This window comes from Alosa pseudoharengus, unplaced genomic scaffold (genome assembly GCF_046254945.1).
Source record: "Alosa pseudoharengus isolate Yale_2024_CS ecotype anadromous, Long Island Sound unplaced genomic scaffold, YU_APseudo_1.1 YU_APseudo_1.1_scf_22, whole genome shotgun sequence".
Classification (NCBI taxonomy): domain Eukaryota; kingdom Metazoa; phylum Chordata; class Actinopteri; order Clupeiformes; family Clupeidae; genus Alosa; species Alosa pseudoharengus.
Genome location: NW_027468680.1, coordinates 31,430,631 through 31,446,682, shown reverse-complemented (window position 1 = coordinate 31,446,682; position 16,052 = coordinate 31,430,631). Strand labels below are relative to the sequence as shown.

The 16,052-nt window shown below is 44.8% G+C and overlaps 1 protein-coding gene across 2 annotated transcripts in view; it reads left to right on the top strand.

The window, feature by feature from the left end:
• The window catches only part of akt1 (v-akt murine thymoma viral oncogene homolog 1), a 61,409-nt gene extending 50,483 nt beyond the window's left edge, over nucleotides 1-10,926 (top strand). Inside the window, exons 11-14 of one of the 2 annotated variants that reach the window (XM_076299728.1) lie at nucleotides 6,417-6,631; nucleotides 7,463-7,550; nucleotides 7,812-7,914; nucleotides 8,540-10,926. In XM_076299728.1, coding sequence (XP_076155843.1) covers nucleotides 6,417-6,631; nucleotides 7,463-7,550; nucleotides 7,812-7,914; nucleotides 8,540-8,619 — 486 coding nt within the window. In that variant the 3' untranslated portion in view covers nucleotides 8,620-10,926. Of the gene's footprint in view, nucleotides 1-6,416; nucleotides 6,632-7,462; nucleotides 7,551-7,811; nucleotides 7,915-8,536 lie in introns of both variants that reach the window. The other variant, XM_076299727.1, reaches the window with a different exon arrangement.
• Nucleotides 10,927-16,052: the final 5,126 nt, after the last annotated feature.

Sequence of the window (16,052 nt, the reverse complement as noted above, 5' to 3'; positions counted from 1 at the left end):
CTCTAAGTGTGCCTCTTGACATGTGTGCTGATTTCTGCCGGCCCTGATGAGTGACTCTTCAGCAGAAAGGGGAATTGCCTTTGTGATGAAAAGGAAGTTGTGTGTGTGCTGTGTGACGTGCTTCCTTTTTAAGTATTATCCAGGTGTGTGTTTGTGTGTTAATGTGTTCATGGGTTAACGTTACCTGTGTGTGTGTGTGTGTGACTGTGTGTGTGTGTGTGTGTGTGTGTGTGTGTGTGTGTGTGTGTGTAACCCTATCTAGCGCTGAGAGAGATAATGTATGCAGGGCTGTGGCCACAGCTACTGTATGTTTGGGTGTGATGTGTCTGTATAACGTGTCCTCAGTCTTTAACATCTTCAACACCTTTAATAGTGCACTTATTTGTCTTCTTCTTTTGCACTTCGTCATATTGAATAGATGTATTACTTGGGGCACTTACTCAAAGGCCTGAACTGTACTGAAGTGTGATTGTTGTAGATGCAAAAGCTCTGAAGAACAGGTGATGGAGGGCAATGGCTGGTTATTGTGTTATTGTAGTTTTGACTTGGCTCTATATAGGTTTGCGTGTAATGTGGCCAATATCTATGAGTATGTTATTATAATGAGTGTGTCTCCTCATGTGCTGCAAGACAATGACTCTGGTTGTGATGTTGACTGGTGGGGGCTGGCCATAGACATGTGCAATATATAGATAAAAGGGAATGGCCCACAGAGAACTCTATCACCTTTGGGTGAACTAGAGGAGGGATAGCAAGGCAAGCCTTCTTCTCCAACATCAGTGCTTTGCCTCACAAATACTAAGAGGGTGGAAGCTGTTCTAGCTGCACATGGGGAACTGACTTCACAGTAAATGATGTTTTCTAAACAAAGTTCGGGAGGAGCCTTCGGGATGATTGACAGCAATTAACTCACCCACTGCCGCCGCAGGGTAGGCTATTTAAGCCGACCTCCTTTTCCAAACGTCACATGCTCCGACGTTCGCGAAATCAACCAGTCTGCGTATTGTTTGCTAAAGACAAGACATGGAACTGGAAATCCACGCCTCTTCCAGCGATCTGGAGGACAACTTCGTCCCGCCAACACCCGACACCCAGGGCCCTCCGCCGGGCGAAAATAATCCTCTTCGTTCCCCTCGCCGCCAGCGTAGGGAACCCAGGACACAGGGTCGCAGAAGGTGCTCCTCTCCTGCCCCCGTGCGGGGCAGTATTTCCCGCTCAGCAGCCTCAACTCGCGGCAGCACCAGGACCCAGCGCCAGCAAGGCGACGACCCTACCCACTGGACAGTGTCTCGCATCCGCAGCACTCTCCATTCCCGCGGCATCGCGTTCCGTAGGTCGGATAGGAAGTTCCATCTCCTCCGCCTTCTAACGCAGTCGGATAGCCCGGTCTTTTCGCCCTCCTGCTCCCCCACTTTGTTTTCCTCCCCGGACCAGGAAGCAGGCTGTTCTTTCTGGCATCCCGGCGCGGTTCCTTCCGCCGGCCATTCAGCTGGACGAAGCACACACCACCAGCCACCTCGCGAACCGGGCACGCCGACAGGACCTTCCGGCACCACACGCTTCAGAGCGTATCATTCCGCTGCTTCAGCCACAGCCACTGCCACGTCAGCGGCTCAGGCCCATTCCCGCCGCATCTCCGCCGTATTTCCGGGTCCAACCCCACTTCTCCAGACGGCCCCGGTAGCGACAGCGTCGCTACTCCCCCCACCCCTTATTTCCCTCCCCCATCCACCTCCCCTAGCCAGGACTCGGTCCAGGGCTGCCCCACCTCCAGTCATTCCGACGACTGCTCCCTCCCTCCCCCCTTTTCCCCCTCCCCTTTCCATTCCGGGAGCCACGTCTGCACTGCACGCCTCAACTCACCAAGCGTCAGTTAGAAGATTCACCTCGCTAGCTCCCCATCTCTCACACGAGTTAGCGAGCACCTGGTCTCAGCTGGCGCCGATAGCGACAGCGTCGCTATTCCCCCCTAACCCTCTTTCCTTCCCCGTCCCACCTCCCGCGACCCTGTCCCAGGTTGCTCCACTTCCGGTCGCGTCAGCGACCGCTCCCTCCCTCTCCCCTTTTCTCCCTTCCCATTTCTTCCCCGGCTCCGCGCTAGACCAGCCCGCAGCAGCGGGTTATCATCAGCATTCAGCGAGTGCTTCGGACCACGACGTCCCGTTCCGGCCGCAAAACTATTCTTTAGCCACAGCACAGGCCCTGCCACCGCCTCCTCACGCTGCAGCATTCGAAGCACCACCCGTCACAGCGTCCACCAGGAACCTCATCTTGTCAGGTGCAGACGTAGACCTTTCTACCATTCTTCCCTCCCTTCCTATTCCCTCTCATAACCGGGATCTAGTTTGCAGCGAACTGGTTTTTTCTCTAAAACATTCTGGCCCAGCATCAAAAACCCTGTCATTTCCCGAGTTCACCGTAGCTTTCACTAACTACACGGAAGTTATCTGTTTCGCGTTCCCCAGCCGACGCAAAGAGTTGAACGATTACCTGGCCATCATCGCCGGTCTAGCCGTATCCTACGGGGGAGCGCATTTCTACACGTACCACCGGCTGTTTTCAGCTAAATGCGCTGCCAGAGTCGGCCTCTGGAACCAAAACCCCTACTGGGGCGCGCTCGATACGGAGCTCCATAACCGCGTTTTTCTGGGACTTAAGCCATCTTGTCCCCTCTGCAATAGCCCCAGTCACGGCGCGGCCGAGTGTCCACTAGTCAACCCCGACCATCAACTCCCCAGCACAAGCTCCACAGCCCCTAAATCCTCATCCTATCGTCCCCGCATCTACGATGCTACGGCAGAAGAAGCCAGGGAAGAGGACGAGCGTTCCTGGAAAGGTTGAGAAATCTGCCGAAGATTTAACTTCGATCAGTGTCGCCAATCCTCCTGCCGTTACCTCCACGTTTGCAGCTACTGCGCAGGCGCCCATGCCAAGTCAGTATGTTCCGCACTCAAGAACATAAATAAAAAGTTTAAACAGTACCTCTCTACTCCAATCATTGTTTCTGCTCTCCATTCAGAACTCCAGTCCAATCCAAATAGGGAATTTTGCGACTATTTGACTTCGGGGTTGACGCATGGGTTCCATCCAGGTGTTTTAGCAAGACCTACAGAGTCTTTCGTTTGTAAAAACCTACAATCTGCCGTCAAAGATCCAGAGGTAGTCACCTCACTCCTAAGCAAAGAGGTTGAATCTGGTTTTATGATCGGTCCGTTCACCAAGCCTCCATTCCCAGTCTACAGGATCAACCCCATAGGCGTAGCTACGCGCAAATACTCAGGGAAAAAGAGACTGATCATCGACCTCTCAGCTCCGCACAATAGTACCACTCCCAGCATTAACAGTTTGATTCCACTAGAAGAGTTCTCGCTGCACTACCACTCTATCGACGACGCTATCGCTCTGATCAAAAAGGCAGGTAGACGTTGCTGGCTAGCTAAAGCGGACATCACCTCAGCCTTCAAAGTCATGCCCATCGATCTCGAATTCTGGCACCTCTTCGGAGTCAAATGGCATAGGAGATACTATTTTGCAGTTCGCCTCACCTTCGGCTGCCGCAGCAGTCCCAACATTTTTGATACGCTATCAGAAGCCCTGTGCTGGATTCTCCTAAATAATTATAAGCTCCCATTTCTCGTTCATCTTCTGGATGACTTTCTAGTAGTTATCCCCAATTCCTACCCACCGGCCCTAGGCATTTCCACGCTAATTGACGTATTCAACAAACTGGGAGTCCCACTCTCAGAAGAGAAGACGTGCGGTCCCTTATCCAAACTCGAATTCCTCGGCATCATCTTAGATACCGAAGAATTCTCTTCATCTCTCCCTAAAGAGAAAAAAGACAGAATCTCTTTACTGTTGAACGAGTTTATAACCTCACCATCTCACACCAAACAAGAAGTTCTCTCCCTTCTAGGCCACCTCAATTTCGCCATGCAAATCATTCCACAGGGCCGCCCTTTCATCTCGCATCTCCTAAACTGCGCCTCAGCAACCCCATCTCTCGAAGACGTAGTATCTCTAGATGCCCAGTGCCTGGCCGATCTCAAACTCTGGAGGATGTTTTTAGACGAATGGAATGGTCTGTGCATGTTCTACGACGACTGCCAATCATCTCCAGAAGACCTCCAGCTGTACACAGACGCAGCCCCCTCAATAGGCTTCGGAGGCTTTTTAAAAGGGCGCTGGTTTGCATCCCCTTGGCCACTAGAGTTCAGAGAGCTAATAACGGAAAACGAATCGTCAGCCATGTTCGAACTCTACCCCGTAGTCATTGCGGCCCTACTCTGGGGGAAGGAGTGGACCTCCAAGAGCGTGCTAATCCACAGCGACAACGAAGCCGTAGTGCACGTCATAAATAATTCGCGCTCAAAATCGCCTGCGCTTTCCCCTCTCATTAGGCATCTAATTTGGATAGCAGCCAGCTACCAGTTCATTATAAGAGCCGCGCACGTCCCCGGTTGCCACAACGAAATTGCTGACTCTCTTTCTCGTCTTAATTTCCAGAGATTCAGAAGCTTGGCTCCAGAGGCGGACCCGTACCCTAATCCACTCCCCAGCTTTTCGGAGACCATCTTCCTATAAACCACCCCCTCAGCTATCTCCAACCCATCACGGCCGACCTAGCCCTCCAAGCCCTCGCACCCAGGACCATGCAGTCCTACCGGACTGCTTGGTCGTGCTTCAAACAGTTCCATGCAAAGCACTCTCTACCATTTCCCAGTTTCGATGCAGTCACCATATCATCATTTATCACCTACGCCCACACTTCACTCGGGATCAAAGTCTCTTCCATTAGAGTCTACCTAGCTGGCATTCATTTCATCTACAAACTCCTCCACGGCTCCGAATGCCCTTCCTTCTCCGACACCAGGATAGGCTTGTTAATCAAAGGTATCCGTAGGCAACAGCCAGTCCCCCAAGACTCCCGCCTTCCCATTACCTCAAGCATTCTCGCCACCTGCCTCGATACCCTTCGCAAAGGGTTCATATCACCACATTCCGATTTCACCATCTCCGTTATGTTTCTACTGCCCTTTTTTGGGCTGCTGAGATGTAGCGAGTTTAAATGCCCTTCGTCTCTCTTCATTCCCGATGTCCACCCGTGCATCGCAGATCTAGAGCAGCTAGACCAAGACACCATTCAAACAGAGTAAAACCGATCAGTTCCGAAAAGGACACTCCATATTCATTTTTAACTCCGCCTCAGATCTTCAGCCTTTCCAATACCTATCTCACTACATCTCATATCGGTCAGCTCAAGCTTCGTCTACTAGCACGCTCTTCGTGTCAGACGAAGGGCTACCCATTACTCGCCACAGATTCCAGACACTCTTAAAAAACATTCTAGTCAAATCCGGTTTTCCCGCAGATCGCTACTCCGCACACTCCTTCAGGATAGGAGCTGCCACAACAGCTGCGCTCAGCGGCTTATCGGAGCAACAAATTAAAATACTGGGCCGTTGGTCCTCGGATGCCTACCAGTCTTACATCCGCTCCAATCTAGCGGATTTACGACTCGCTCAGCAAGCACTTACGTAGTTGGTAGCGGCTTTCTCTGTGATCTTTTGGGGTGCAAGCGGTCATCGCTCTATCGCGATGTCCGCTCCAGGCACTCCAGGACCACGGACAGCTACCTTGCCAATCACGCACTTCTCCCCTACATTCTAGACTAGCTGAGCAATCATATAGAAGGGCGAACTAGTGAAATGATGTTTTCTAAACAAAGTTCGGGAGGAGCCTTCGGGATGATTGACAGCAATTAACTCACCCACTGCCGCCGCAGGGTAGGCTATTTAAGCCGACCTCCTTTTCCAAACGTCACATGCTCCGACGTTCGCGAAATCATCCCCCCTCCTCCCCCTACTCCTCCATTTCACCAATTGCCCTGATTACTCATCCTCCTTACACAGGGGGGTGCAAGCGGTCATCGCTCTATCGCGATGTCCGCTCCAGGCACTCCAGGACCACGGACAGCTACCTTGCCAATCACGCACTAGTCCCATACATTCTAGACTAGCTGAGCAATCATATAGAAGGGCGAACTAGTGAATGCCTATTGAGTTAGAATGGGATGCCATTGCACTTCCTGTGGGTGTAAGGGCAGGTGTGCCAATGCTTTTGTCTATACTGTATAATGTCTGGTAATGTGTGTGAGTGAATGTGTGTGTGTGATGTTTGTATATAATGAGTGTGTGTGTGAAGTTTGTATATAATGAGTGTGTGTGTCTTCCTCTTCAGGTTGCTAGAGCATTATGACTACAGCTTTGATGTATACTGGTGTGGTCAGGGAGTGGTCATTTATGAGAGGATGTGTTTGTGTGTAATGAATGTATAACATGTTTGTGTGTGTGTGTGTGTGTGTGTGTGTGTGTGTGTGTGTGTGTGTGTGTGTGTGTGTGTGTGTGTGTGTCCAGGTGCTGGAGGATAATGACTACGGCCGCGCGGTGGACTGGTGGGGGCTGGGCGTGGTGATGTATGAGATGATGTGCGGGCGGCTGCCCTTCTACAACCAGGACCACGAGAAGCTGTTTGAGCTCATCCTGATGGAGGACATCCGCTTCCCCCGCACCCTCTCCCCAGAGGCCAAGTCCCTCCTCTCCGGCCTGCTCAAGAAGGACCCCAAGCAAAGGTGGGCACAGCCAGCGCACTCCCCTGGGCTCATCACTCACTCACACATCCATCCATCTATCCATTCATTCATTAATTTATTCATTCATTCATTAATTTATTCATTCATTCACAAGTCCCAAAATGTCACTCACTGGTTTCTTTATTCATTCAGAGGTGAGGACACCCCCAAACTCACCTATGCCAGTCCTCCATCTACACAGTCATGTACTCATTCAATTCAAGTCACGTCAGCTTTTTCATTTCTCCATATACTGAATACACAGCTGATCGAAATAGTGTTCCATATGGTCCAAGGTGCATGCAAGGTGCAAACATTCATTCATTTCTTACTTATACTCATCATTTCAGTCTCTCATTCACTTTCACACACGTTGTGCAGTGCAGTGCAGTGCAGTCAGTCCCTTATTCATTCATTCATTGGTTCATTATTGATTAATTCATTCACTACTACTCAGCACATTCATGTACCCATTAATTGATTACACCAGCTCCCCTTAGGAGTGGGTCATTCAGTAACTTTGAAACTCTCCCACCCACAGATTCAGTCACTCAGAAGCTCATTCTCTCCTTCTCTCATCCACTGCATATCCCCAGACCCCAGCACGTGATATCGGGGCAGTCTTGAATTAGGAAATCCATTTTTCCACATCTTCATCTGTGAAATGTCATCATGCTATGCTGTAACTCGTGTGCTTATGGAGATTAGCATAAACACTATCAGTATTGTCCATCTATATGTAGGAATGTTGGGCTGTATGTATCGGTCAGGATGTATGTGGTCCACAGGCGGTCTGCTGTCTGTTTGACATATATGCATTTGGACATTTAGGTTAGGAGGTGGACCTGACGACGCCAAGGAGATCATGCAGCACAAATTCTTTGCTGGCATTGTGTGGCAAGATGTCTATGAAAAGAAAGTAAGACATTTGCCCTCATTTTTTTTTTTTTTTTTTTTTCAATTAAATGCATTATGAGGCTTTCTGGATGGCAATTTAGATGCAATATAGATTCATTTCGAATATTTTTGGCATTCATAGTCCTTGCTTTCATGAACATTAAATTTGAGTTTTTGAATTGTATAGTAAATAACCATCATAATCATAAGCGTTCTACCTGAGGCTACCAGAAGGGGGCGGTAGTGGACCTGAAATCTCACACACTAAATCTTCACTTTGCAGCTGGTCCCACCTTTCAAGCCCCAGGTAACCTCAGAAACAGACACACGGTATTTCGATGAGGAGTTCACTGCACAGACCATCACGATTACTCCACCTGGACAAGGTTTGGAGATCACCTTTTCTCTCAGTACACTTACACACATGCACACACACAGTGTCTCTCTGTCTCTTATTGCCATTGGCATCGGCATTACACCAGAGTGACGGACATACACTAACTAATTTACATTGCAGAAATACAAAATTGCCTTTGATTACTTTGTTGGTATTCACTGATAGGAACATTTCTGAAAATCTTTCCCAGGCCAGGTGGAAAGAGAAATCACTAAAGTGTGGAGCTAAGGGCTATTGCCTATCTTTATTTTACAGACCACATTTCAGTAAGTCTGTGTATTAAAGTGCATACAGCTTGACCCATGGCTATGCCTTCACTGGAGGATGTGAAACTTAAATGTGAATCTCCACAACTCCTAGGTGTCATCTTTCTGTAACACTGAATCAGAGGGAATCAGTTCACTGTGAATTGTTATGAGGCACACATTAAAAAGGCCCATTGTTATATGGTAGCTAATGGATGATGAAGTTTAGTGTTATTCAGTGGTGGGGGTGGTGGGTTCTTCAGAGGTTTGGTATCCACGGGCTCTGTTCTCTTGTTCCTGCCACTCAGCCCTAACATCACTCTTTCTCCCCATCTGTCTCCATCTATCCCTCTCTTTCCTCTCCAGTAGACGAGAGCATGGAGTCTTTTGACAGCGAACGGAGACCTCACTTCCCCCAGTTCTCCTACTCGGCGAGCGGAACCGCCTAGAAGGTCCTCCTCACGTTCCTCTGCATTCCCCAGCAGTTCCGTTCATTTCCAGCCATCCCAGCAGACTGCACGCTCCAGGACTGTGGCATGTTCCTCACCTCTTTTTCCTCCTCTCTCTCTCTTTCCTTCTTTCCTTCCACTCCTGCACAAGTCTCTGATTGTGTTCTAGTACAGACATCTCTGTCTCTCTCTCTCTCTCTCTCTCTCTCTCTGTCTCTCCCTCTCTCTATCTCTCTATGTTAAAAAAGACCTAAGGAGAAGATGTGAAAGAAACAAGAAAAAAAACAGAACAAAGAACTCTGGTTATTTTTGTGGCCTTAGATTTATTTTTGCTGTCTTTTCCGGGGATGTGAAAGAGGTTACACTACATTGCGTTTCCAACATGAATCGCCATGATCAGACAATCCTAATGTTCATTAAGATTCAGCTAATGGGATGGATTACTATGCTGAAAGAGAACAAATGTTAAATGGCAGGGTAAAGAGGAGAAATTAGATTTCCTGTGTCTGAATTCACCTAAAATTAAAAGACTGAAAACTAAAATATATATTATATTGCTATGGACCAATCATGACCTCAATGTTGAGAATTCTTCCTTGTCCCCTAATGCCCCCCAAATGAATAGTTTTTCAAAAGGCTCCTTTTTGGGCAATTATTCTCAAAAGAAAGAGAGTCAAACTCACTGTCGATCTGACACCAGTCTCTGAGAATGTAGAGGTCCATTCACTGAGACTGTCCTGTCCTCCGAAGATGTATCTCTAATAACAGAAGTCCAGTCAAATCAAAACTGACCTTGTATTGATCATTTTGCCTCCACAGTGGACCATCCACCTCAAACTGCCCCTGCTACACCACTTAGACATGTGCAATACAGCAATAGACCAAGCAGAGGCATCATGACCCCAGTAGAAGGACTTCATTCTTAATATTATACCAATGCTGTCCAGCATGAAACAACCTTGTCCAGTTGTTAAGAACGTCACTTCAAAACTGGGACCAAGTGTATGGGACCAACTTAAGTACAGATATTGGTCTTTTGATAAATAAACAATGATACCACCCAAGACTCTGTTTTGGACCTAACCAACCCCCTTCATCCCAAAACCCACACACGTGCACACACACACACGCACAAACACACACACCCGCACGCAGACACACACACACACACACACATACACACACACACACACATAGACACACTTGTCCTTATTTTAGTGCTTGTGTGTTTCTTTTCTTCCTGAAATCTGCCCCACTCCCCAGCAATTTCTCTGCAAATCCCACATAGCTGTTCAGGTACTTTTCTGGATTTCTTTTTATCTCTCTCTCTCTCTCTCTTTCCCTCTCTTTCTCTCTTTGTTGTTCTTAACCGGGTTTTTCCTGTATTGGGACACCAAGGTCCCAGTGCCTTCACCACAGCCTCAGTGAGGTCACCATTATAGTACACACTCTTCCTCTCTCTCTCAGAGACAAACTGGCTTTTTTGGTTTAGGGGAGACACACTCACGTCAAGTCACGATTCATGCCTTCAATCTCACTCACAGCAGAGGACCTCCAAATTTCTAACCTCCATATAACTCTCCAAGTTTCCGTTGATCTTATTTATATGACAGAAGCAGTGGGTGGGAATGAGGGGATGGATCAGGGCCATGACATGCACTTTGCATCCCCCCGCCTCCCTGAGTAAAGATAACTGTTTGATGCATTTGTACACTTCTCTGTACTTTGTTACTCTTTGTCGTTGAAGGCAATTTATTCCACATTTATTCCACAAGTGTCGACTGAAATTTGGTGTAAATACCATACAATTTTTTTTACAGCGATTGACATACAATGAACGTCATACTTAACTGTGTACAGATAGGTGAATCTGTAGGTAAACATTTATGGAAACATTTCTGAATATGCCTTTTTAAAGAAATTGAAAAACAAACACAGTGTTCGGATTACAAAACGGCAATTTCAATACATAACTCATTCAATGTACTCTAATGAATGTAACGACTTTTAACTTCTTTATTTCTATTGACTTCAATTCTTACTTTGTAAGCAATGCTCACATTTTAGTTCTGATTGTCTTCTATGCATATGCCCACTCTGCCTTCCCTGTCACCTTTTTGAAAATAGGGAGAAGTTTTACATTTTTTTTTATTTTTTAAGATTTTTATTTGTTACTCTCGACCCTTCCCTTAAACTGAAGACACCAGCTTTCGTAATGAATAATATAAACTTTGTACACACTGTTCAGCTGTTTTTACGGTTTAGAATGTTTTCCTTGGAATTGATCAAATAAACAGTTTGACTAAAGTGGTCTTGCGATTTGTGTTTTACTTTTTACCTCAGAACAGCTTGTGGTTATAATCAGACTACTATTTGATGAAATACTGTATGCACACCCTTGTGCAAGTTTATTGAAACAAAACATGAAGAATGAAAGAGAGTCGATTTCTCCAAACCACAAAGGAAATTGTGGCTATAAGAGGAAAACAATGCCTAGTAAAACAAAAAAGACTCTTGGAAGATAATTGATGCACTTGGGGATATAAAAGAGACTAGAGATCAGTTCCTCTTGTTCTCAGATGGCTGCAGACTTGTATACGGGTATATGTAGGATCCTGCTTTCAGTACACTTTTTTGGAATTATAAAAGCAAAAATATTCAAACATAAGTACAGTGCCTATAAAAAGTATTCATCCTCCTTGCATATTTCCACTTTTACTGCTTTTCTAAATGGAATCTTGATCAATTTAATTTGGATTTTTTACAATAATTTACAAATATCCCCTTTTCAATGTCAAAGTGCATGCAGATTTTTACAAAATAATGTTAATTAATTAATTAAAAATATATAATGCAAAATAAGTGATTGCATAAATATTCACCCCCTTCAATTCAGCGTTTAGTAGATACACCTTTGGTCGCAATTAAAGCCTGGAGTCTACATGGATAGGTCTCAATTAGGCTTGCACATCTGGATACTGCCATTTTACTCCATTTTTCTGTGCAAAACTGCTCAAGCTCTGCCAGGTTGGAAGGGGATCAGATGTGGACAGCCCTATTTAAGTCCAGTGACAGATTTTCTATAGGATTTAGATCTGGGCTTTGACTCAACCACACCAGAACATTCACCGTGTTATCTTTAAACCATTTCTTTGTAGTTTTTGCTGTAGGCTTCGGCTCATTGTCTTGCTAGAGAGTAAATCTGCTCCCAAGTCGTAGTTCTCATGCAGACTGAATCAGATTGTCCTCCAGGATTTCCATATAATAATGCTGAATTCTTCTTCAGAGTTTTCATAGGTGCCTTTGTGGCCTCCACCATTATTCTTCTCACTCATATGCAATCTCTTATTTTACATTATATATTTTTAATTAATTAACATTACTTTGTAGAAATCTGCTTTCACTTTGACATTAAAGAGTGGATTTTTGTAAATTATTATTAAAAAAGGTCAAATTAAATAGATCAAGATTCAATTTATAAAAGCAGTAAAAGAGGATATATCCAAGGGGGGTGAATACTTGTATGTGTGCGTGTGTGTGTGTGTGTGTGTGCATGCATGTGAGAAAGAGAGTTTTCATTTGTGCAATTGGATTTATATCTTGGCATTCTTCATGACTCTGATGAGACTGAGGTAGGAAGAACCCTCCCTGCCCCCCACCCCCCACAAGCCCATATGGTCCATTGTGAGGAGCAGATGTTGACAGCCAGCTGTGTGTGGCTACATGAGAACAGTGCCCCCTCCCTAGGAGAGGCTCACCTTTCTCTGGCCTGAGGAGGGAAACAACTGCTCTTCACTGCGCTGTGTAAGATGCCTCACTGCAGAGGACTGACCAGACACAAGGTGACAGGCCAAACGGCATCTCATTGTAAGGGAATGACCAGTCACAAGTCGCTACACTGGAGAGAGGTGATATGAACAAACAAGCTTCATCTAAAAACATCCAGGCACATGTAATAGAGACAGAAGATTGTTTATTCATTATTTTAATATAATAATATAATAATAATACAATTTATTTATATACATGTAGCACTTTTCAAGCACAGAGCACAACGTGCTTTACAGAAACCAAACAATAATAATAATAATAATAATAAAATAGTAATAAATAAAAGGACAAACTACCAAACACAAACTTAACTCAATATAAGAAACAAAAGGAAAAAACAATATACAGTACAGTACCCAAAACAAACAAACAAAAAGGATAAAAATGATAATAATAAATTAGCAGAGACATGTGGAATCATTCACTAAGGAAGCCAACATTATATAAATGCGTCTGTCACAAGATGTAAGCAGCAACTCCTGTGCAGGATAAATGTCCTTAGTTTTTTTATTCAGTCATTCGAACATTATTGGGGTAAGTGTTGCTTTTTCGAGGCTATGTTTTCAATGGTAACCCATTGTCAGTCAATAGTGAAAGTAATTAACTATAAGTGTTCATCGTTGGCTATGACACCACGGTGAAGTCAGTTTCACTTTGCCAATGAGTTCAAATAATAGACGAGTGCAGATGCGTGTAGGCTCTGCTAGGTTTTAGTAAAGCATGGTGTAGTGGAATACCTGTTCCATACGGTCTCATGTGCAAGCAGATTCCTTCAAATGCGCCAGTGACCATCAAAATACCGATGCGCTGTTTGAAGTTGCGCTGCTTGCTGTTAAAGGGATTGACAGATGTCACTCTCATTGGTTTAAAGGATGTTACACCCAAAACACACCCATGACTGATAAAGAAACATAAGAACCGCCTTTCTGCACCAGGCGACCGACGTTTGATAACAAACCACCCCAATGTGGACTGGACAAACCCCTACATTTATTTAAGCTATTCGCCAGTGACCATGCGTTTTAGATGGCCATATAGTGCCGCCAGTCTTTCACATCAGCTGTGCAATCCTGCAGCACAGTTAGCTTGTTAAGCATGTTTGGTTTGACTGAGAGGTACAGCTTTGTTAATGCAGGTTTTCTCTGGAAATACAGACATAGGCTGTGACCCTGGGCAGGAAAAGTGACTTTCACAATGTGTATTCAAGTCATTTATCATATCTGTTGTGGTTACCTTAATGGTGATAAATGGATGTCTACTTACTGTAGAAATATTTTCTGCTTAATACAAACAAAGATCTTCAGGACATTGTGAAATCTGTGATGCTCTGGAGTCCAGTGCTACTTCACATTTGGGTTTTGCTTCTAAAGGGACTCGACTCGAGTGAAACACAAATAAAGGCGGTAGGCTGACTCCTGCTACAAAAGGGGTTTAGGACAGAGAAGGTGAGGCCCACCCTCAGAGTCACAGACTGAGACTACTGACCGGGTGTCTGAATGCTGAGACAGGGCTGACGGGTCTACAACCTGAGCTTCGTTTCTTTTGCTTTTTTAACGGTAGGGACATGACATGGCTTAAAGGTGCACGGAAAGTCAGCACACTCACAGCAACACAATGGACTAGAGTAAAAGTTCTAATTGAATCCTTTAAGAGCAAGAGAGTGGTTCTCATAGAGTTATCAGTATGTTCTGTGTGTTCTGCTCCTATGATGATAATCTTCTTGTGTCATGCCTAGTCATGCACAAATATGGAATCAGTGGCGAAGGAACAAGCTTTTCATTCCAAAATGTTTTTCTTTTCTTTGCTAGATATCTCCTCAGCCCAATGCCGGTAATAGTAGGCTACATATTAGATTTCCTTGTCTGAGTAACGCAAATTGAGTTAACCAGCTGAATGTCAGTGACTAAAAAGAAGCATTTGGAGTTCCCTAAAAATAGACACTGCTGTCTTTTCTAACTGGCTGACAAAGTTTATGTGATTAAGAAAAACAAACTAAATAGTAATAGTACTTGCATGAGGTTTGATTTCATTTTGGCATAATTTGAATCGATGACTAATGCTTTTGGTTTAGTCTGCTGAAACATAGGCCTACAGCCGATAGACAGGCCTAAAGGTGAAAGAAATGGGATATATTGGTCAAGTGCGCCACCTAGTGGTTCATAGGCCTACTTGAACAGACTGTGTGCCGCCTTCCTCGCTGTAACCTATGTGGGAAATCCATCCGCTTTCACAGGAAGGCAGTTGTGGACATGATGAAAGACATGATCTCTTCATTCTCTCACTGACTCTGAATGGACAATGAAACTCCACCTTAACCATGGATGACTTCCTAAATTAGAACTTCTCCTGTAGGCGATGTCTGGACAGAGACCTAACTCAGGAAGAGGGATTTTAAGATTTTTAGAATTTAAGAATTATGGTTAATGGTTATTGGTTATAGTATTTTTTATATATATATTCAAATGGAAAAGCATGCATTAAAGGCGCGATATGGGAGATTTCAGCAAAAGTCAGCGCACTCACAACACAGGACTAGAGCAGAAGTTGTAATTGAATCCTTTAAGAGCAAGAGATTGGTTCTCATTAGAGTTATCAGTATGTTCTGTTCTTTTTCACATTTACAAACATCTCCTCACGACCGCCAGCTGCCCATTCCGTAGGCATACAGTGTAAAAAATCCCGGTCTCTGTAGGCAGCCAGGCTCCGAAAACTGGAAACAAATAAAGTTGGGGCATCCTGTCCACTAAACAAAAACGAAACCCTGCGTTGAATTTCGCTGGGAATACTGAAAGTAGGCTACCTCTCTGTGTTTCGTTTGGTCTTTGGTTAAAATATAATGCAGGCTACATTTTTGCACAAAAGCGTCTGCTAATAAATGTAAATATAAGCATAAACATCTTTAATTTCCCCTTGGGGATCAATAAAGTATCTATCTATATATAAGTATACTCTTTTGATCCCGTGAGGGAAATCTATCTATCTAAACACAAACGCAACTTCATGACTGCGACTTAGGCTGCAGCCTAGGCCTAACCTAACAATATCAATAATAGGCTAGGCCTATAAAATATCAATAATGAAAATAATGAAGTTTATAGGCTACTTTAAAAAAACATAAATATAGCCTACCATCCATAAATGTGTAATAGAAGTTATCAACTAGGGTTAAATACCACGTTTTATATGCTATTGATGTAGCCTACACATGTTTAGGAAAATGCTTGCAGTTGCAACTTGGAACTATTTAAGTTTGAATAACTAATGCAGGCTACCAATGACTTTAACAGTATCTGAGCAATCGTTTTTCCTGCGGCACTTTCTGTTAATGCATAATCACGCTAAACACATTAACAGGATGATAATCCACAAAGAGATTTATAGGCCCATTAAAGTTATTAGTGAAAGAGGATAGCCTTAGCCCTATATAAAGGTGTGAGAGAAAATCCTGCCTGACCTCCCTGGTATGAGGATTCTGTAATTTAACTGAGCTCACCTTTCGTAAAAGGTGGGGTTCTTTCGGTCAGGTGCCAAGGCTTTTCATTTGACTGCTGGGCCAGTTGCGTCACCAAGCTGTATTGTAATCCAGAGGCGCTGTTGGTGGC